We start from the raw sequence: 20,486 nt of genomic DNA on the forward strand, positions 1-20,486 counted from the left end.
TATTGAGATCTCAGCAACTTAGCAAGACCCTGTCTCAAAAAATTAAGAAGGGCTGGGATGTAGCTCAGTGGTAAAGTGCCCCTGGGTTCATTCCCTAGTACAGAGAGAGGGATGAGGGGACCAGATCTTACTACGTTGCCTAGGCTGGCCCTGAGATCCTGCTGGGGCTCAAGTAATCCTCCCACCAGTGGGACTGTAGGCATGTGTCACTGTGCCTGGCTTCAAATATTTAAGCTTTTTTTTTTTTTCCTTTTCCTGCTACCCAGGGTTGAACTCGGGGCACTCAGCCAGTGAGCCACATCCCCAGCCCTATTTTGTATTTTATTTAGAGACAGGGTCTCACTGAGTTGCTTAGTACTTCACTTTTGCTGAGGCTGGCTTTTAACTCACCATCCTCCCGCCTCAACCTCCCAAGCTGCTGGGATTACAGGCCTGCACCACCCCTGAACATACTTTTGGGTATATGGAATAGTGGCTTCCGAGTGAGAAGGACCTGGCTTAACGTCCTGGCTCCTCCATTTGTTAGCTGATGATCTGGGGCCGTGGGACAATGAACCTGCCCACAGGGCCCTGCACTTATAAATGAGATGAGAAGGGGAGGCTCCACCCCTGGCCTGGCCGGGGCACTCAGTAGGGGGCAGCTGTCTTAGTACCCAACTGCCCTGGTTTCTAGGCGTGCTGAAGAGCTGGGGGCTTGGTGGAGAGCCATTGCTTGTCTTAGTGATGCACTGCTTGTTGTTTGTAGAACCCTAAACACTATCCTCTGTGCTTTGAGTTTTGGTTTGGAAAGATGAGAACCACGTGGCAGCAACATGTGAATGGTCCCAGTGCCACGCCACTGTTCACTTAAGGAGGCCTAAATTGGAGCCAGGTGCTGTGGAACATACCTGTGATTCCAGTGGCTTGGGAGGCAGAGGCAGGAGGATCACGAGTTCAAAGCCAGTCTCAGAAACTCAGCGAGGCCCCAAGCAACTCAGTGAGACCCTGTCTCTAAATAAAATATTAAAAAGGGCTGGGGATGTGGCTCAGTGGTTAAGTGCCCCTGAGTTCAATCCCTGGTACATTAAAAAAAAAATTTTTAAATAAATAAAAAGGCTAAAATGATAAAGTGATGTATTTCATCACATTCCCCCCCCCCACACACACACACAATGCTACGGAGGTACCATTGGAATGACAAGTTTGGAATTAGTGGAGTTTTAACTTAGGTATTTTAGATTAGGTTAGTTTCATTTGTAGCCCTCCAGGCACCGTGCCTGTGGGGGGGGGCACCAGGAGTGGGGTGTGCCCCACCACCTCCCCCACCTCCCCCACTGCAGCCTGTTGCTGGTTCAGGTCTGAAGGACGGTCTGGCCTGTAGGATCTGTCCTTTAGCCTTGGAGAGGATGGAAGTACACGGAGGGAAACAGACACCTGTCAGTCCTTACGGTTGCCCAGAGGACCCGAACACGCACATCATTTTGTAGACTGGGGTTCGGCTGTGAAAGCCCCCCGATCTGCTGCCCACATCCTCTGGGGTGATGGGTGGGGAGCAGGGGCTTGGGTGGAGATGGCCGTGTGAGCCAGAGCTTGCTGGGGCTCTAGGCGATGAGGGGCAGACAGGCGTGGGGCAGCCTCGCCCCCTTCCTCGGGGGCCCTCATGCCCACTGTTTTCCTCCCGTAAAGCCTCTGACTTACCTGAAGTCCTGCACTGCTCACAGCAGGAGTGGGCTGAGGACCCCCATTCCTGACTCTTGGAACTGGGCCCCCTCCTACAGCTTGCATCTGAGATGCTCAGAGGGGGAGTCGACAGATAATCTCAGAATTTTTAAAGCAATTTGCATAAATCATTTCACTTTTCTTCAATACGATGAGCATGAAATCACAAAGAGAGATCTCTGAGATAAGGCTCTCGCTGGGCTGGTTGGTGCTGGGCATCTGTAAGGCACAGCTTTCCACTATCCTGGACAGACTGACCCGCTCACCTGGTGCCCTCCCTGCTGAGGTGCCCGCACACCTCTGCCCTCAGTTAGGCTGATTTCTCTAAGTTGGAGTCCTGTTCTGTTTTCTGTGGTCCTGGGGGTGCAACCCAGGGCATTTGCGTCCTGGGCGGGCGCTCTGCCCCTGGCTGCACCCTGAGCCCAAGTTTTACAGCCTTGAGCTTGTGCATTGGCCCCTCTGCCGCCAGCTGCTTTCTCCCAGGGCCCCTGTAGCTCCCAGGCAGACTCGGCTGCGTCAGTAGAGGGACACCTAGTTGCCTCGTGCGTGGGGTGGAGGAGCGGGATGTGGGTGCTTGGCGCAGGGCTCTGACCAACCTTGTGCCTCAGCCTCCAGGAAGTCATTGGTGTCCGAGCTGAACGAGTGTGCCTCCAGCCGCATCCTGAAACTGGAGAAGGAGACCCAGAGCCTGCAGAGCACCATCCAGGGGCTGCGGGACGCGTCCCTGGTGCTGGAGGAGAGCAGCCTCAAGTGCGGGGAGCTGGAGAAGGAGAACCACCAACTCAGCAAGAAGGTGAGCTCGCCGGGGCAGCGGATGGAGACCGGCCTTGTCGTCGGAGAACATCTAACTTGCACTGTGGGAGGCCTAGATGAGCCATGGGCGCCCAGAGCCAGGTTCTAGCCAAGAGTGCTCTTCTTGCTGGTGGTCCCCCCTCAGGGCCAGCATCTCTGAGGTCTGGCTATGTCCTGGCCTGTGCCGAAGTCTTGCAGTGTCGTTTGTCTAGGTTGCAGGGGCACTGGGAGGAACAGGGGCTGCAGACAGTGAGCCAGGTCCGGGGGTCCTGCCCGTGCTGGTTCTTCACCTCTCGGGACTTGGCACACCCCCATCCTGCCGTGAAAGGGACCCTCCTGGGACCCCTGGCTGCAGGTTCCCCTCCTGTTCTTCAAGGTACCTGCGTTGCATAGCATTTTAGCTGCGAGTGCCTCGCCCTGCCCTTGTGGGAGAGAGAAGCCATCCCCATATCGTGCCAAGTCTTGGCGCGGAGGTGCCTGGGAAAGGTGGCTAGACGTGTGGCTTCTTAGATTCAGGTGGGCCTGCCGCAGGAAACGGCTCTGTGAGTGGCCATGCAGGTTGGCCAGGGGGAAAAGAACTGACGCACAGGAAGGTGGCCTCCTGCCCTGTGGTCCTATTAGCCCTGTGACGGTGAAGGTCACCACCCTTCAGGTCCCAAGATAGCACTCACCTCTCCTGTCTGCTTGTGGCCCCTCCTTTGTACAAACCGGAAGGGGTGGTGGGTGCTTCACCCAGCATGATCCCTTCCACCCACCTCTTGGTTCCTGGCCTCCTGCCCTGGGTCAGTTCCCTGGCCTGACGCAGCCCTGTCTGCTTGGCTCCTGGCAGCTACATCTTGGCGGGGTCCCTGGGGGGGCTACCGACTGGCCTAGGGCATGACATCTGTGAAAACATAGATAGATAGATAGATAGATAGGGTTTTTTTTGTTTGTTTTTCTGAGAAGCTTGTTTAAGTACTCAGGGCCATGAGGTTTTTGTTGTGTTTTAAAACAACTCAGCAGGGTGCCGGGGTGCACGCCTGTAATCCCAGTGGCTCAGGAGGTTGAGGCAGGAGGATCGCAACTTAGTGAGGCCCTAAGTAACTTGGTGAGACCCACTAAAATTAAAAAGGGCTGGGGATGTGGCTCATGGATAGAGCACCCCTGGCTTCACTTCCCATGGGGGTGGGGGGAGGCAGACTGAGTAAAAGTGGGTCTTTTGGCCCTGCAGATTGAGAAGTTACAAACCCAGCTGGAGAGAGAGAAGCAGAGCAACCAAGACTTGGAGACCCTCAGCGAGGAGCTGATCCGCGAGAAGGAGCAGCTGCAGAGCGACATGGAGGCCCTGAAGGCTGACAAGGCCCGGCAGGTAGGCACCGCGCTGTCCCTCTCTCCTGGTGTCCTGACTGCAGGGGGGCACCGAGGACTGCGGCGTGTACAGTGCTCCCAGCTCCAAGAGCTGTTGGTAACGCGGCTCAGCAGGGCGTCTCATCTGGCAGTGGGGGGTGGGGTGGGCTCGGCCTCCCAGGGGACGGTCTGCAGAGAAGCTGGGGAGGAGGGCCTGGTGCTCCCAGCGTGTCCTGGGAGGAGGCCGGGCAGCTCCCCAAGAGAGAGGATGGCCCAGCTCCAGTGTCCGTGTCATGGCGGAGGACCTTGGCATACACTGGAAGTCCAGGGTATGCCGTCCAGGGCGACTGCAGTGGTTCCCTGATGCCATCAGCACTGAGTCTCTGTGGCAGCAGGATGTCCCCAGGGTCCTTGCAGTAGGAAGGGGGAGGGCAGAGAGGCAAAGGAAGCCTCCCCAGGGCTCTGTGTGGACAGCGCCGTGGCCACTTGGCTCCGGGGCTGCGGGGGAGGCTGGGCTGTCGGGTGTTTCCGTTTCAGCATCTCATGGAGGTCAGAAGTGGAGGGAAGGTGGCCTTCACCAGTGGGATGGCCCAAGGCTTTGGCTTCCCGGGCCCCGGGCCGAGCCTCCTTCCTGGGGCAGTGCACGCAGCAGCCTGGCTCACGCCGTTGTTTCTCCCGTAGATCAAGGATCTGGAGCAGGAGAAGGAGCGCCTCCACCGAACGGTATGGTCACTGCGGGAGAGGTCGCAGGCCAGCAGCGAGGCCCGTGGGAAGGAGGTCGAGAAGGAGAGCGGAGCCCTGCAGCAGGCCGTGGCGGAGGCCAGCAGCCAGCTCGGCCAGCTGGAGGTGGAGAAGCAGCAGCTGCACAGGGACCTGGAGCGGGCCCAGGAGAAAGGGCAGCGGGCGGCGGCCCTGGGGCAGGAGCTGCGCCGGCTGGAGGCGGAGCGCGAGGAGCTGGCTAGGAAGGCGGCCTCCCTGAAGACGGCCTCCGAGAAGGCGGAGGCCCTGGAGCTGGAGAACAGGACGCTGAGGAAGTCCCTGGACACCCTGCAGAACGTGTCCGTGCGGCTCGAGGGCCTGGAGCGGGACAACCAGCAGCTGGACGCGGAGAACCTGGAGCTGCGCAAGGTGGTGGAGAGCATGCGCTTCAGCAGCGCCAAGATGGCGCAGGTGGAGGAGGAGAAGCAGCAGCTGGAGCGGGAGAGGGAGGAGCTGCGCAGGAACGTGCAGCGGCTGAAGGCCGTGGGCAGGAGGTCGGAGGCCGAGAACCTGCGGCTGCAGCAGAGCCTGGAGAGCAGCGGCCACGAGGCGCAGGCCCTGCAGCGGGAGCTGGCGGCCCTGCAGCGGGAGCTGGCGGCCCTGCAGCGGGAGCTGGAGGCCCTGCGGCTCTCCAACAGGCAGCTGCAGAGATCCGAGGGGGACAGGAAGGCCCTGGAGCAGGAGGTGGCCCAGCTGGAGAAGGACAAGAAGCTGCTGGAGAAGGAGGCCAAGCGCCTCTGGCAGCAGGTGGAGCTCAAGGACGCCGTCCTGGACGACAGCACCGCCAAGCTGTCGGCGGCCGAGAAGGAGAGCCGCGCGCGGGACAGGGAGCTGGCCCGCTGCAGGGACGCCGCCAGCAAGCTGAAGGAGCTGGAGAAGGACAACAGGGACCTCACCAAGCAGGTCACCATGCACACAAGGACGCTGACCACCCTGAGAGAGGTGAGCAGGCGCCGGGGCTCCAGGAGGGAGGGGAGCCGGGTCCTCCTCGAGGCTCTTCTCTGATTCCGGACGGATCGCCCCTCAGGGTCCGAGGAGCCCGGGGAAGATCACGGGCCACGATCTCACTACACAGGGGCGACCCCCCTGGGTGTGGCCCGTCTGCTCCCCTGTGTGTTCTGCCGAGGCTCCTGGCGTACCGTGGGCCACGTCCCGACAGCCGCTCACAGGGGGCAGACATCCTGAGTGGAAAGGCACTTAACAGACCTAACCGCCAGGCACCTGGCTCGCGGCACAGCACGCGGCAGTGTCTCTGGTGTCCCCTCCCGACTGGATGACGGGGAGCTGCAGCGGGTTGTCCCCAGCCCCTGTCAAGAGAGGACCCGAGCGCGCAGTGCTAGCTGGGAAGAGACCACGATCCCTAATCTGATGGTGAAGGTCAAAGTCTCGAGAGGTCACGTCGGGGACCCTCTGTGCTCACTCCCCAGGTTGCGCACACAGTTGAGCTGCGTTTTCATCGTTATCGGTTACACTACGTCTGTCCTCTTAAACGCTCCTCACAGGCAGGCTTTCTCAACAGGGGAGGCCATTTAGTCCCATAGGTTTACTGTGATCATTTCGGGGGCACTTAGGTTATTCCCAGTGATCCCCACAGCTGTGGTTTCTTGGTGCTGGGATCGAGCCCCGCGTGCTTGCTGAACCGCACCCTGACCCCAGCCCTGAGGGACTCACGGCCTTCCTGAGCGTGCCGGACTGTTTGCAACGTGGGCATACGTGTGTCTGGATGTATGTGAGATTCTTCAGAAATACGTGTCCTGCCGCTCCCTGGTGTCGTTCAGCTGGGCCACCTGAGCGTCTGTTCGTTCCGCTCATTGCCGTGAATGGCTGCTCTGGTGTCACCTTCAGCTTCTGAGGGGCCCAACACCCAGGTTTTATCTGCCTCACCTTGGGGTCAGTGTGCATGTTCCCAAGTGTCTTCAGCTCAATGGCTCAGGCACCTGGCTTCTGTCAGCTTGGCTACACAGCCACGGGCGGCTGCAGGGTGCAGTGTGCCCAGGAAGAGAAGGACGTGGGGTTCAGTGGACAGAGCAGTGTCCACATTCAAAACGGAGGACTGTCAGGCTAGTCAGAATGCCCCGGGAGAGCTGTAGGCTGTGCGCACCACCCACGGTCCCCATCTCCAACAGCACGGGGCAGGCCATGCCCCAGCCACCAGCCACCGTGTACCCACGGCTTATCACAGCAGAGGTGTGACCCTTGTCACTCCCACCCACAGCCACTGCCCAGAATCGGTCACCTGGCTTTAGCTAGTCTGGCGGGGCGGCAGGGCTGTTCAGGGCAGCAGGTGCTTGGGATTTGGTGGGAGGGATAAATTGCATTCAGGTCGCTGTGGCACCCGGCAGAACATGGCGGCTGCCCCCAGGGAGCTGCAGAGAGGGGGTGAAGGGGGCAGTGGGAACCACCTGGGCAGCACCCTCGTCCTGGAACGTTGACCAGAGCCGGGGCTTACAGTAAAACCCGCCCTTCTTGATGCCTTTTCCTCTCTGTTTCAAAATGTCTGCATTTTAATCATGTGATACTCTTGTGAAGACGTCCGTCCTCGGTGCGGCCACCTGGTCTGGTTGTTTCAGTGCCCAAGAGCTGGAGAGGTGTGCTTGTCCCCTCTCTTGGACAGCTCCCCTGGGTTGACCGTCTGTCCCCAGCCCGCCCCTCCAGCTGGCTTAGCACCTGAGCCGCGGGGACGTGGGAGGAAGGACCCGGCCTCCCCACCCCCGCTGTGTTCCTGCTGGGCCCACGTCCACCCTCGTGTCTCCTGCCCTCGCAGGACCTGGTGCTGGAGAAGCTGAAGAGCCAGCAGCTGACCAGTGAGCTGGACACACTGAGCCAGGAGCTGGAGAAGGTCGGCCTCAGCAAGGAGCTGCTGCTGCAGGACGATGACGGCCACGGTGACACGTGAGGACGCTGTCCCCGCACAGTCCACTTCGCTGTGGAGGCCCGGGCTCCCTGCCCTTGGCCCGAGGCCTTCGTTTATCGTTCATGATTGTCACCGCATGACTGAGCCCATGTCCTTACCGTCCAGGTCTTTCTTGTCCCTGGAGGTTTTCGGGGGAAGCGGATTGCTGTGCTCACTTGCCGTTTGGGGGGTCAAACCCAGGCCTGCTGCGTGCTGGGCGAGTGTCCTGCCAGCGAGCCACCCCCAGCCCAAGGTGCCTTGTTCCTAGCCTGACGGTCGCAGCTCTCCCGGTGGCCGTGCTTTTTTTTTTTTTTTTTGGTTTTTGTTTTTGTTTTTGTTTTCTTTTTTATTGGTTGTTCAAAACATTACAAAGCTCTTGACATATCATATTTCATACATTAGATTCAAGTGGGTTATGAACTCCCATTTTTACCCCGTATACAGATTGCAGAATCACATCGGTTACACATCCACATTTTTACATGACGCCATATTAGTAACTGTTGTATTCTGCTGCCTTTCCTATCCTCTACCATCCCCCCTCCCCTCCCCTCCCATCTTCTCTCTCTACCCCATCTACTGTAATTCATTTCTCTCCTTATTTTTTTCCCCATTCCCCTCACAACCTCTTATATGTAATTTTGTATAACCATGAGGGTCTCCTTCCATTTCCATGCAATTTCCCTTTTCTCTCCCTTTCCCTTCCACCTCATGTCTCTGTTTAATGTTAATCTTTTCCTCCTGCTCTTCCTCCCTGCTCTGTTCTTAGTTGCTCTCATTATATCAAAGAAGACATCTGGCATTTGTTTTTTAGGGATTGGCTAGCTTCACTTAGCATAATCTGCTCTACTGCCATCCATTTCCCTGCAAATTCCATGATTTTGTCATTTTTTAGTGCTGTGTAATACTCCATGGTGTATAAGGCCGTGCTTTCTTAAGTGATGGCAGTTTTCAAGGAAATCCAGCACCTTGGGCTTTTCCTGGACTTGTAGCCTACAAGACCCACGAGCTGCTGGTGGGTGCCAGTGTGGTGGGAGGGCTGCACGTTCCCCACGGAGCCTCGGGAAAATTGCTTGACCTTTCTATTTTTCAATACCTTTATTTTTGTTTGTTTATTATTTATTTTTCAACATGGTGCTGAGGATAGAACTCGCCTCACGTGTGCGAGGCAAGCGCTCTGCAGCTGAGCCCCAGCCCCGGCCCCTGGCTTGACCTTTTGGAGACTCAGTTTCTCTGTAAAATATTCATGCTGACACCTCCCCAAGACACTGACCAGTCCGTGAGGTGTGGCTGTGCTACATGTGAGGGCTCACAGATGTCTGCCTGGGGTAGATGTCTGTAGGGCTCTGGGTGGTGGGTTTGGCTCCCAGGCGCTCCTGGGCCACCTGAGCAGGAACAGCTCGCATGGGAGTGAGGAGAATGGCGTGGGGGTGAAGAGGCAGTCATTGTACTGTGTCTGTATCTTTCAGAAAATACAAGATTTTGGAGGGCAGAAGCGAATCAGCATTGAAGACAGCCCTGGCTGTGAAGGAAGAGAAGATCGCGTTCTTGGAAGCCCAAGTGGAAGAGAGAGCGGGCCTGAACCTCCAGCTGCAGGGCGAGCTGCAGAGGGTGAGGGCCGCCGCCTGGGGGCTCTGCCTTGGCTCCCCGGCCCCTCGCTTGGATAGCAAAGGGCCTCCCGGATGCCCGTGTCCTGGGGCAGGTGCGGGTGAACTGTCAGACTCACACGGTGGGGGTGGGGGTCAACCAGAGGCGTGAGCAGCCCCCTGTTCGTCTGGGACATGGGACGTGCCATGAGACCCCATGTGACACTGAGCCCTGGGCATGGAGCAGAGGCCTGTAGAGTCTCCCGGGCACCCTGAGGTGGGATGGGCTTGTGAGGGCATGACTTGCCTGCCCCACGCGCGCGCACACACACGTGTGCTCTCCTCTCACGTTGCACACACCTTCCACACGCGTGGGCAGAGGAACTCTCTGCATACGCACGTGCTCCACACGTGCACACGTCCCCTTGTTGTGACACAGGGCACGTTTCTTGGCCGCGGGGTTGAACCTGGAGCACAGCACTTCTAGTGCTGGGGGTTTGCACCATGTGAGACCCCTGGTCCCCGTCCCGCAGCCTGTGGTAATGGTGGTCACAGGCTGAGGTGGGGACTGAGGCCAGCACGGGCTCCAGGCCCCTGCCATCCTGTCCTTTCTGGACAGGAGGGGGAGACACGCGGGACCCACAGAAGCAGAAGGAGGGCAAGTCAGTTCTGTCCTGTGTTGGGGGCGAGCGGGCACCTCTGAGACTTTGGGGTGAGGCTGCTTCCTGCCTCCATCTGCTTTCCTGCCACCACTCCCCCAGGTTAAGGAGGAGTGTGAGCAGCTCAGGCAGGCCCAGGAGCACGGCCCGCAGGCACAGAACTCGCTCAGGCACCCTGTGGGCAAGGCAGTTGCCAGTCACCAGGAGGAGGCCTGGGGACCCAGCCAGCAGGAGGCCACGATGGAGATGCTCCGCGTGAAGGACCGAGCCATTGAGCTGGAGAGGAATGTGAGTGAGGTGCTCTGGCCACAGCTACACAGAGAGGGATGTCCTCTTAACAGTGACACTGATGACGTCAGTCTGTTAGGTTCCCTGGGTCCAGCTGGGTGTTTCTCATGGTGTCTGCAGGTCTGATGGGCAGCCACTCACTGTGGGTTTCTAGCCGTAAGGACCCACGCAGTCTCTCATTGCCACCTGCCCCTGTCACGGGACTGCCTGTAGCCTGCTCACCAGCGTGGTGATGTCCCACAGGGTCGGGTCCCAGCGCTGCGTGCCAAGACCCCCACCGTGTCTGTCAATGAAGTTTTACTGGAACACAGCCACCCCTTTGGCACAGGTTGTCTGAGCTGTCTCCACTGTGATGGCAGCGTTCAGGGGGTGAGATGGCGATGGTGAGGTCGACAGGCTCTGGGCGTGCGCCGCTGGCCCTCTGCAGAACAAGTTGGCCGATGCGTGTCTGTCCCTCTGTTTTTTTTTTATTCCCACCAGTGACCTTGTGAAGGGACATTTTCATTATTTGACAGATGTGAAAGCCAAGACTGAAGATGACAGACTCTTCCCAAGTCCTGACCTAACAAGGGGAAGCAGGAGCCTGCGGCCCCCGCGGCCCAGCCTGAGCCCCCTCGTGGCAGCTGGTGTGGTCTGCCTTAGTCTCCATCGCGCCCCTGCAGCCGAGCGCTGCCACTCCCCGTCCTATGAGGGACTGGGGGTAATGGGACGCTAGCAGCTCACGGGAAAGCACTTCCAGGGTGTTCTGTGGAATACAGGGGAAAGCATGACAGAGAAAAAGGCCACGGTGGCTTTAACCCCAGGTGCCCTGGCCTCCGCTCAGCTTAGGCCCCACGCAGTGACCCGTGGAGTGTGGTCTGTTTTTAAAAAATCCCGTTGCTTGTCCTTTTCCAAGACAGACTCTTAAGGGGTCCTTGCAACCTGGGTCCCCATAGCTGGTTGGCGTTCACCCCACCAGGGTTTGATTGGCGTCTTATGTCCCCAGAACGCAGCTCTGCAGGCAGAGAAGCAGTTGCTCAGGGAACAGCTGCAGCACTTGGAGACGCAGAACGTGGCCTTCAGCAACCAGATCCTGACGCTGCAGAAGCAGAGCGCCTTCCTGCAGGAGCGCACCACCACGCTGCAGACGCAGACTGCCACGCTGCAGGTACTGCGACCCGGGCACCGGGACCCCGAGAAGGAGCAGTGGCGCGCGGGAGGTGGTTTCAGGGCACATGTAGCAGGGAACTTTGGTGATGGGAGCCACTCACAGCCGTTAAGTGCCTGGGCCGACGTCTGCATGGGTGGAAAAGACATTTTCTGCTTCTACTGCGATTCCCATCTGTGTTTCCCAAAGTCTGTTCCTTGAGGTTTTACTAGGAATGACTTAGGAAAGAGATTTTGAGATGGAGTAAGTTTGGTTAAACGGTGGATCGGGTTTCTGGGCAGTAGAACCTGGCAGAGCCTTTGATAAGCTTGTGAAGGAAAACGAACAATCGTTAATGTTGTTTCTGAGAAAAGTTTAGAAACAGGTTCCTTATGAGACAAGGGCAGGAAACTTTGGCAGAGAGGTTGGGAAACAAGAAAATAGGGTATTGGTTTGTTGTTTTGTCCTATAAACCTCCTTTGTCTGGCTTTAGTATCAGGGTGGTTCTGGCCCCTGTCCAGTTTCCTAATGACTTTGGACCACGTCGGATGGAATGTTCTATGAGTACCCGTGCTGCTAGGCTGGGTGGAGTGTTGTCCAGGTGTTCTGGATTCTTACAGCTATTCTGTATACTTGTTTTAGAAAATTGACTCCTAAAAATCATGAGGGTCGGCCACGCACAGTGGTGCCTGTAATCCAGGAATCAGGAGCCTGAGGCAGGAGGATGGCCAGTTAGTGCAACCGTCTGAACTTACGGAAGGGCTGGCGATGCCGCTCCGTGGGTAGCGCCCTGGGCTCCAGCCCAGCACCAGGGGAGAAGAGTAGTGAGGTCCCTGTCCCAGGCAGGCCCTTGGGTTCCTGCGTAGCTGCCTCCTGGGCCTGGCCCTGGCCCTGGCCCGCTCACCGCCCGCGGCCCCTGGTGCTCTTGTGCAGGTGGAGAACTCCACGCTGAGCTCTCAGAGCGCCTCACTCACCGCGCAGTACACGCTGCTCCAGAGCCAGCAGGCGGCCAAGGAGACGGAGCACGAGGCCCTGCAGAGGCAGCAGGAGCAGCTGGCGGCTGCCTACGAGGCCCTGCTGCAGGACCACGAGCACCTGGGCTCTCTGCACGAGCGCCAGTCCTCCGAGTACGAGGCCCTCATCCGCCAGCACAGCTGCCTGAAGACGCTGCACCGGAACCTGGAGCTGCAGCACAAGGAGCTGGGCGAGAGGTGGGCTGGGGGCAGAGGGGGGCTCCGGGGGCCTGGGGGGCAGAGGGGAGAGGCCTGCAGGGCCAGGTGGGGACCCTGCGCGGTAGCCAGGAGGCTTGGAGGCAGGGGAGGAGCCTGTAGAGGGGGGACGCACTGGTGTCCTGAGTGTCTGGCTGCCCCAGACGATTGGACCTTCCTGAGGCCAGTGCTCTGCCTTTGTCCCGTCCTGTGTTTCCTCTTCCCACCCCGCCCCGCCCCACCTCCCCGTCCCCTGTGTGGGTTGCAGGGATGGATCCCAGGGCCTCGCATGTGCGAAGCAAGCAGGCTGTACCCAGAGCTACACCCATTTCCTCTTGGCCAGCTGTTGCCCATTGTTGGGGCGCCCGCGCTTTCCTAAAGGGAAGGAAGTAAAATGTCACCTTCAGCAATTTGAAGTTTGTGCAGCTGGGGACCCAGTGGCAGGGGGAGCCCTCAAGGGAATAGTGGTGCCAGTGCCGGCGCCAGGCAGCCCAGCTTGGGTGTGTGAGGCCGTTTCTCCTGTGGGTTATGTCCTGGGCTCCCTCTTCTCTCCCGCTGGCGATCAGGAGGGAATGCCCCACAGCAGCCAGCAAAGAGGGATGTGCCCTGGCTCCTCGGGCCTTCTCCTGCATACCAAGGCCTGGCTCGCTTGCTTTTAAAAAACTAAACCTGTGAACCTCTGGGTGTGTGATTAGTGCCAGGAATGCCCCAGCCACTTCTCCTGTGGTCACCCACACGCCGCCCCCCATTTCCTCTGCCTCCTACCCTGTGCCCCACGTGTCATCTTAATGTCTCTTGGGGGGTGGGAGAATGTGTGCATGTGGAAACGTGCAGATCTTCACTCTGCACTCTTGGCAGCTGGGGTCCTGGGTTCTGTGCCCAGTGAGTCAGCCACCAAGGGGCCAGGCCCCTGGGCGGGTGTGGAGGATCAGAGAGGGGGATGCCTCGGAGGCTGGGGATGTGCTCAGTGCCCCTCAGTCAGATGCAGAGGGAGGCTCACCCAGAGGGGCCCCAGGAGGAAGCCCCTCACGGGGCTGGTGTGGGGCTGCCACAGTGTTGCCTTTGAGTCCAGCCGGCAGCACGGCTGGGCAGGCAGACACTGGTCCTCCAGGAGCCGGCAGCTGACGTGCAGAGTTTCCATCACAGGACCCAGAAAAACTGGGGTGCTGACAAAGCTGTGGGCGGGAGGGTGGCAAGGACGAGGTCTGATTTACTCACTGTGTCCTTTCTTCTTCGTCTGGAGCTCTCCTGCCCCCGTGTGTGTCCCATCTCTGTCCTTCAGGGCTACTGAAGTGTCTGCCCTTGTCAGATTCCCCCTCCCCCTCCCTCCCCCATGCCCCCTCCCCCCCTCCTCCCCTCCCTCTCCCCCTCCCTCCTCTCCCCTCCCCCTCCCTCCCCCCTTCCTGTTGAAAGATGCATCTGCTGCCTCTCTGCACCTTCATCTCGCACCTGCCACGTATGTGGTGTCTCTCTGGACGTGGACAGGATGTGGGCCCGAGGGTCCTGCAAGGGTCTCACTCCTGGCCTCCTGTTAGGACAGTGGCTTCTGTTTGCACCATGGGCAGCTCTCTGAGGTGGAGCGCGCTGGCCCTGCAGGTCGAGGCCACTCGTCTGCCTGCGGCTTGCTCAGCGCGGCGGCTGGTAGCTGCTCCATGTTTTGTGGGTTGGACAGGTGGCCGGAGCTGCCTCGGGGCTGTCCCTGGCAGTGACGCAGGTTTTTGAGTGGGTGTCTGCCACACAGGGATGGTGGCTCTGCAGTCTTGTTGGACAAGTCCTCGGTTGTTCCGAGGACTCCTGAAGACTGCCCGGAGCTGGCGAGTCACCGATGGCTTCATAGGCATGCCTTCGCCGAGTCACGGGAGCAGGCCCCGGGAGCCCTCCTGGTCAGCCGTGCCCCTTGTTTGTCCAGCTTGATTTCTCCTGGCATCGCTGGCCTGGGTGGGCAAGGGCCGTCTCAGCTCTGTCCTTGGCCACACTGGGGTCTCCCAAACGTGTGTCCGGAGCAGGCTGAGGCTGGCCGGGGACTCCATCCTTGTGATCTGCCATCCCCCGGAAATGACTGTGCAGCCCACGGGGATTGAGGGTGAAGGAATTGGAGCCCTAGGGGAGGGTCGAGGGCCAGGGCTGGAGGGGCCACAGCTGGTCGGCAGACCTTGCTCCTCCAGGAGGCCTGATGGGGCACAAGCAGACACAGGTGGGCAGGGCGAGGGGCTGGGCGTGGTGGAGTTGTTGTGTTGTTTGTTTTGTGGTTTCCTCTGGGTCTGTCCTGCTTTCTAAGCCACCTCTCAACTGATTCGTAATTCCCTAAAAGAAGAGGGCATGGAGTTCCGGGTGTCATCTCGTGCTGGCCTGAAGGAGGGGTGTTTTGGCAGGAAGCAGGACTGTGGGACAGGCAGAGCTGGGCCCTGCCCCGCCCCCTGCCCCTGCACAGAGGCCTCTGGAGGAGTCCTGTTTTCTGGAGGTCGAGTCGGCCGGGTGAGCTGCCAGCCGGAAGGCCGGGGCCAGACTCCCGCGGTTTCCCTCCACAGGCACGGGGACTTGGTGAAGCAGAAGGCAGAGATGGACGCGCTGCAGAGCGCCTTGACCTCGGAGCGTGAGGCGCTGCAGCAGGAGCGGCGGACACACACCATCACCAAGGGCGACAACCAGAAGCTGCAGGGAGAGCTGGACAGGTGGGCGCCATTGTGAAGCCACGCTCTGCCCCGGCTCCTCAGCAGCCAGGCCTCTGCTCACCAGGGCTGCGTGGACTCCAGAGGCCACTGTGGCCCCACGGGGTGGCGCTCTGCCTGCCTGTAGCCCCTCCTGCTACAGACAGAAGTCCTTTCCCAGATGGCTTCACACGCCCCCAGGGACAGTGCTGAAGGGTGGTCTGGTGTCCCCGAGCACAAAAAGGCCACAAGGAGCCGCACAGAACATCCGGTAGACAGGCTCCTGGGAGGGAGTAGCAGGGCTGCTGGTGAGCCTGTGCCCTGGGGTGTCCCCCAACAGAAGCCCACAGGCACCCTGGCCACCAGCAGACCAGAGTGAGCCTGAGGCTCTTGGGTCCACCTGGGTCTGGCCCTGACCAGGTCTGTATTCTGTCGGAGGAGCTGCACGTCTGGGTGCTGACGAGAAAGAGCTGTACAGGCCAGACAAGCCCCACCCCCGCCATCTGCACTTCCCCATCTCAGTCTTCTGGAAAGCCTGAGTTGGCCAACGTAGATCAGGATCTTAGTAATTTTAGTGGATTTGGATAACAAATATTTATACTTATTCACAAATAATATACATTATCTGTATAATTCATGTCTTGTCAACTCATCATTTATTATGTATCTTAGGAGTTGAAATCAGAGGCTTGGAATTGGGTAAGGGGTTTTGGGCACAGGTGTGAACTTTTAGAGCTAAGTGTTATGGTTCGTTGTTTAATTTTTATTTTATTTTTTAAACAGCAGAATCCTTTTTCCCAAGTGTGGCGAGTTAAGGTTGTCATGTAGAAGGGATAGTAGCAGGGGTGCTCGGTTGAGGCCGACGTCTGAGGCTGCCTGCTGAGTCCTCCTGGCCCAGTGTGGCAGCGCTAGGGTGCCCTCGTTGAACAGCTTGAAAACCAGCAATTTTGTTCAGGGCTGTCATTTTACTGTGAAAAGAACCTGTGCACCAGAGAGGCTGTGGCTTTGCCTGAGGTTGCACAGCCTGCCGCTCTCAGATCTGGGACAGAAACCCGGGCTCGGCTGATCTGTCTTTGGAACACTCTTCAACCCCTTCGCCCCGTGGCTTTCCACTCTGCAGGGTCACTTTCCTGCACCAGCAGCTAAAGGGGGAGTATGAGGCGCTGCATGCCCACACCAAAGAGCTGAAGACGGCGCTCAACAGCTCGCAGCTGGAGCTGAGCCGCTGGCAGGCGCGCTTCGACGAGCTCAAGGAGCAGCACCAGCGCATGGACCTCTCGCTGACCAAGCTGGACAACCACTGTGAGGTGAGGCCCTCCCCGTGGGAACACGGCAGGAGAGCCCCGCGCCCGGCCTTTGCCCCCCGAGGTCAGGCGAGGGGGCCCTGTCGCTCTGCCCACGTCTGCGCGGCTCCCCACACCCTTCACCTCAGAGGTCCCCCTGTCACACACAGCGGCCCACGGTCACCCCACTGTGGGGCTCAGCTGACCGGCCCTGCGTCCAGGGGAGGCGAGGGCTCACTCTGGGGTGCCTGGCTTGCTGAGAGCACAGCTGCTGTCCCCTCTCTGCAGGTGGGATCTTAAATAGGCCCCAGGACAGGGAGGCAGGCAGGCGGGCCCTGCCCCCTCTGGGGCATCCCTGGGACAGTGGCCTCAGGTCGGGGTTTCCTCCTGCCTTTCATTTGCTGAGAAGCAACCAGAGGCTTTTCTCCTGGCCCCGAGGTTGCCCCAGGAGACGTCCAGTCGGGGACACTGAGGCCTGCAGTCCCCCAGCCAGACTGTGAGCTGCCCCCGAGGACGAGGCCCCAGGCCTGGTGCCCTGTGGGGTCCCTGGGTGAGGAGTGGGGCCAGTGGCCATGGGTCCCGCCCACCTCGAGGCCCCTTGAGGACAGCGTGCCCACAGGGACTTCACTGTCATGGGTGCACGAGGGTCAGGAGGAGCGTCCGGGTCCGGAGCTACAGCGGAGGCCGAGCACAGTGGGTCACGCTTGCGCTATGGTTGAAGATGGGCGGGGCTCTGGGAGAACGTGGATGACCTCTCCAGGTCATGAGAAGGCCCAGATGAGGGCCACAGCAGGGAGCGAGGGGAGTACCCTGAGCCCAGGTGGCCACGTCAGCCTGCTGGGCCGTCCTCACAGGACCCCAGGGCGGCCGGCGACATGCTCACTTCTCACCATCTGGAGCCTGGGAGTGCCCGGTCGGGAGCTGACATGTGGCTCCTGGCCTCTCCCTGACTCGTGGGCTGTGCGTGTGCATCTGTGGTATGTCTGTGTCCACGTCCTCCTCACAAGGCCACCAGTGCTGTGGTCAGGGCCACCCTCACGCCAGCCTTTTAACTTTATCCCCCCTTTGAGAGGCCTGTCTCCAGGCAGTTATGTTCTAGTGACAAGGACAAGCGTGTGCGTTTGGGGGACATGAATCATTTCTCTGGAAGCTAAACAGAGTGCAGTGGGGCCTGGCAGCCGTGGCCCAGAGCCCTGGCTCCCCCTCCTCTCTCTGGGACAGCGTGTGTCGTGAGTTGGGTTGGTTCCTGGGACGTGCCAGGGTCTGACGAGGTGGAAGAAGAGCAGCTGTCGTCGTTGTTGGCCGAGGTCCCTGGGCTCGGGCTGCAGGGAAGGCCCGTGACACTGGGCTCCTTGAGGCTTGTGGTCACGCCCAGGTCTTTCCAGGGGGCTGAGGCAGTGTCCAGGGATGGACTTTTGTCCTCAGCTGGTTGCATGTTGGCAGTGCACTCACTGCCAAACCCCCTGCTGGTCTCATCTGTGGAATCTCTGAGACTCTATGACAGTTATTTTATGTGTTGCCCAAACGGCATCTCGGCAGCAGTCACACAGACGTTTTCAGTGAAGTTGCTGGTTGTAGTCTCACCTTCTTTTCCTTCCGGTTCTGCCTGTCACACACTCATCGGTCACATGTAATAAGAATCCAGATAAGCTGGCCTCAGGGCACTCCCCTGTAATCCTAAGGCAAGAGAAGTTCAAGGTCATCTTGGCCAACAGCTTAGACCCTGTCTCAAAATAAGAACATTTTAAAGGGTTGAGCATGTAGCTCAGTGGTAGTGTCCCTGGGTTCAATCCCCAGCACTGCCAAGAAAAAAAATCCAAGATAGGAGGAATTTTCGTTTTGTGGTTAATAGTGAAGTCACAGTTACAGTTGCCGACGGAGGAAGAGCAGGGAACCGGGCTTCCCACCCAGGGTTTCCTGGCATTTTGCCCTCTGCCTGTGTGGGGCGTCTTATTTAACCCTCACGGTGACCTTAGGAGCCGGGTCCCCACCCTCGTCCCTCATAGGTGGTGGGTTGGAACCGGTCTCTCCCCCAGCGCCTGTGGCTGTCCTGCTGTTCCACGTGGCATTCCAGCCCAGGAGCTGGTGAGCTTTGGCCCACGGCGGATCCCGCTCCCCATCTGTTTCTGTCCTGCCACAAACCAGGGGTCTTTGGCGTCTGTGTTGGTGGGGAAATGTCAAATGAATGTACTATGTTGTGGCAAGTGAAAACTGTATGAATTTCTAAATGTCATGTCTGTCGGTGGCCTTGTTGGAATGTGGCCACACTGTGCGCTGATGGGTTGCCGATGGGGCTTCCACACTGCCCAGGAGGAGTCGAGTCAGGCGCTGGATGGCTGGGAAGAATGTGTGTGGCCCCTCTCTAGAGCGAAGCTGTCCCGCTAGAAATAGGACACAAGCTACTTATGCAATTTAGGTTTCTAGTAGCCACATTTAAAATGTGTCTTGAATTTTTTCATGAAAAAAAATTTTTTTTTAATGGGTCTTGCTGTGCTGCCCAGGCTGGCCTTGAAGGTCAGTCAGTCTTTCTGCCTCAGTCTCTGGAGCAGCTGGGACTACAGGCGTGTGCCACCATGCCCAGCTGGATTTAATTTTAATAATATGTTTTATTTAAACAGTACATCCAAAACATCATTTCAACATACAATCAAAAAAGTGATCAAGTGAGGTATTTCTTTTTTCCTAGATTCAGCCTTCGACATCTGCTGCACCCTGCACGCGGACCAGCTGCGTGGGTGGGTGCCTGGCAGCCATGTTGCTGGTCCTCGGGTTCTTCCCGAGCTCCTGACAGCCTTGTGCCCTTGGCCTGTCCCTTCTTTGGAAGCCACCTTCCCAGCAGCGGGCTCTGGGCCCCGGTGTGCGAGCGGCTGTCTCTTGTGTTGCAGCTGCTTTCCCGGCTCAAGGGGAACTTGGAGGAGGAGAATCACCACCTCCTGAGCCAGATCCAGCTGTTGAGCCAGCAGAACCAGAAGCTGCTAGAGCAGAACATGGAGAGCCAGGAGCAGTACCACGAGGAGCAGAAGCAGTACATGTAAGGGGCCCGGCAGGGGCACGTGTCGGCGAGAGGTCCTGTCTCTGGAGGTCCTGGTGTCCCCTGGCCTACGGGGTCTCCAGGGCAGGGTTCGGGCCAGCTCACCAACCTGTGGGATGCTCTAGGTTTCCGGAAGTGGGGGTTGGCTTTGGTTTGCTCTTCAGACTCACTGCCCACTGCTGGAAGTTCCCGCCTCTGCTTTTAGAATTGAGTTCACTTCTCGAAGTCCCCCAGCACAAGGAGAGGTGTCTCAGGGAGAGAACGCGGATGGAAACTGAGCCTCTCTCCTGGCTGTGCGTCTCTCCCTGAGACTCTGGGCAGTGGGTCTGCTGCGCCCTGCTTGTCCTCCCCCTGCTGGCCATCGGGAGGGGCCAGCCTTGGTGCAGGCTCTGGGGGCTGGCCACCAGTAGCAGGGATAGGTGTGAACAGCAGGGTCCCCTGTCAGCCGTTCAGCGGGGAGCCACGGGAGGCACAGACAGAAGGGGTCGGGGTTGCTGCTGCCTGAGATGACAGGGGCAGGCCAACGGGGAGGGGCGTGGCACCAGGGCTGCTCAGCGTGGGAGGCCTCTGTGTCCAGCTGAAGGCCTTCGTTCACTCGGAAGCCCAGGAAGTTGCTAGAAGTCAAGAGGAGGAACGTCAGTGCTGGAAGCCTGGCTCCCAAGTCAAGTGGCCCAGCGTGCCTCTCAGGAGTCCAAGGCAGTGTCGCTGCTGCGTGCTGTGATGGCCAGCCTGCGCCTCCACATGTGTGCCACCCAGGCAGGTCCTGCTGTGCCAGAGCCAGCGTGGTGAGGGCAGGAAGAGACGTGCCTGGGGAGGACGTGGTCACTGCCCCAGGTGCTGTCCCAGCACTCCCTGGTGTAACAGCACTCTTCCTGTCCTCCCCACTCCTCTGTCTGCCACCTACTGAAAGACGGTTCGTCTGTAAACCCACACTGTAATTTGGGGGCAGAAATGACAGTGACGTGAAGTCGATCCTCTATAATCCACGTGTCGGAGTTGCCAGCAGAGGTTGGGTGGGTGCTAATAGAAGGCCTGGAAGCCTGGTCCCTGGGGGATTCTTGGGTGATGTTTTCTCAATAGAGAGCGTCTGCGTTAGGCTCCTGGGTTGGCCCACTTCCTGCCGGGAGCCTGCTCCAGGCCTGGTACGGGTGTGTGACCCTGGGGCCAGACACAGCCCAGCCAGGTAGCC

The 20,486-nt window shown here is 58.9% G+C and overlaps 1 protein-coding gene across 5 annotated transcripts in view; it reads left to right on the forward strand.

The window, feature by feature from the left end:
* Ccdc88c (coiled-coil domain containing 88C) overlaps positions 1-20,486 on the forward strand; it is a 114,102-nt gene that overhangs the window by 74,003 nt on the left and 19,613 nt on the right. For all 5 annotated transcript variants that reach the window (XM_046440644.1, XM_058577684.1, XM_058577685.1 and 2 more), the window contains 11 exons: positions 2,307-2,491; positions 3,701-3,838; positions 4,498-5,517; positions 7,340-7,467; positions 8,938-9,079; positions 9,816-10,001; positions 10,987-11,148; positions 12,061-12,338; positions 14,864-15,007; positions 16,104-16,290; positions 19,152-19,297. In XM_046440644.1, coding sequence (XP_046296600.1) covers positions 2,307-2,491; positions 3,701-3,838; positions 4,498-5,517; positions 7,340-7,467; positions 8,938-9,079; positions 9,816-10,001; positions 10,987-11,148; positions 12,061-12,338; positions 14,864-15,007; positions 16,104-16,290; positions 19,152-19,297 — 2,716 coding nt within the window. The remainder of the gene's footprint in view (positions 1-2,306; positions 2,492-3,700; positions 3,839-4,497; positions 5,518-7,339; positions 7,468-8,937; positions 9,080-9,815; positions 10,002-10,986; positions 11,149-12,060; positions 12,339-14,863; positions 15,008-16,103; positions 16,291-19,151; positions 19,298-20,486) is intronic.

Source organism: Marmota monax, unplaced genomic scaffold (assembly GCF_021218885.2).
Source record: "Marmota monax isolate L192 unplaced genomic scaffold, Marmota_monax_Labrador192_F-V1.1 WCK01_AAM20220418_F8-fsc00017, whole genome shotgun sequence".
In the NCBI taxonomy this organism is placed as follows: Eukaryota; Metazoa; Chordata; class Mammalia; order Rodentia; family Sciuridae; genus Marmota; species Marmota monax.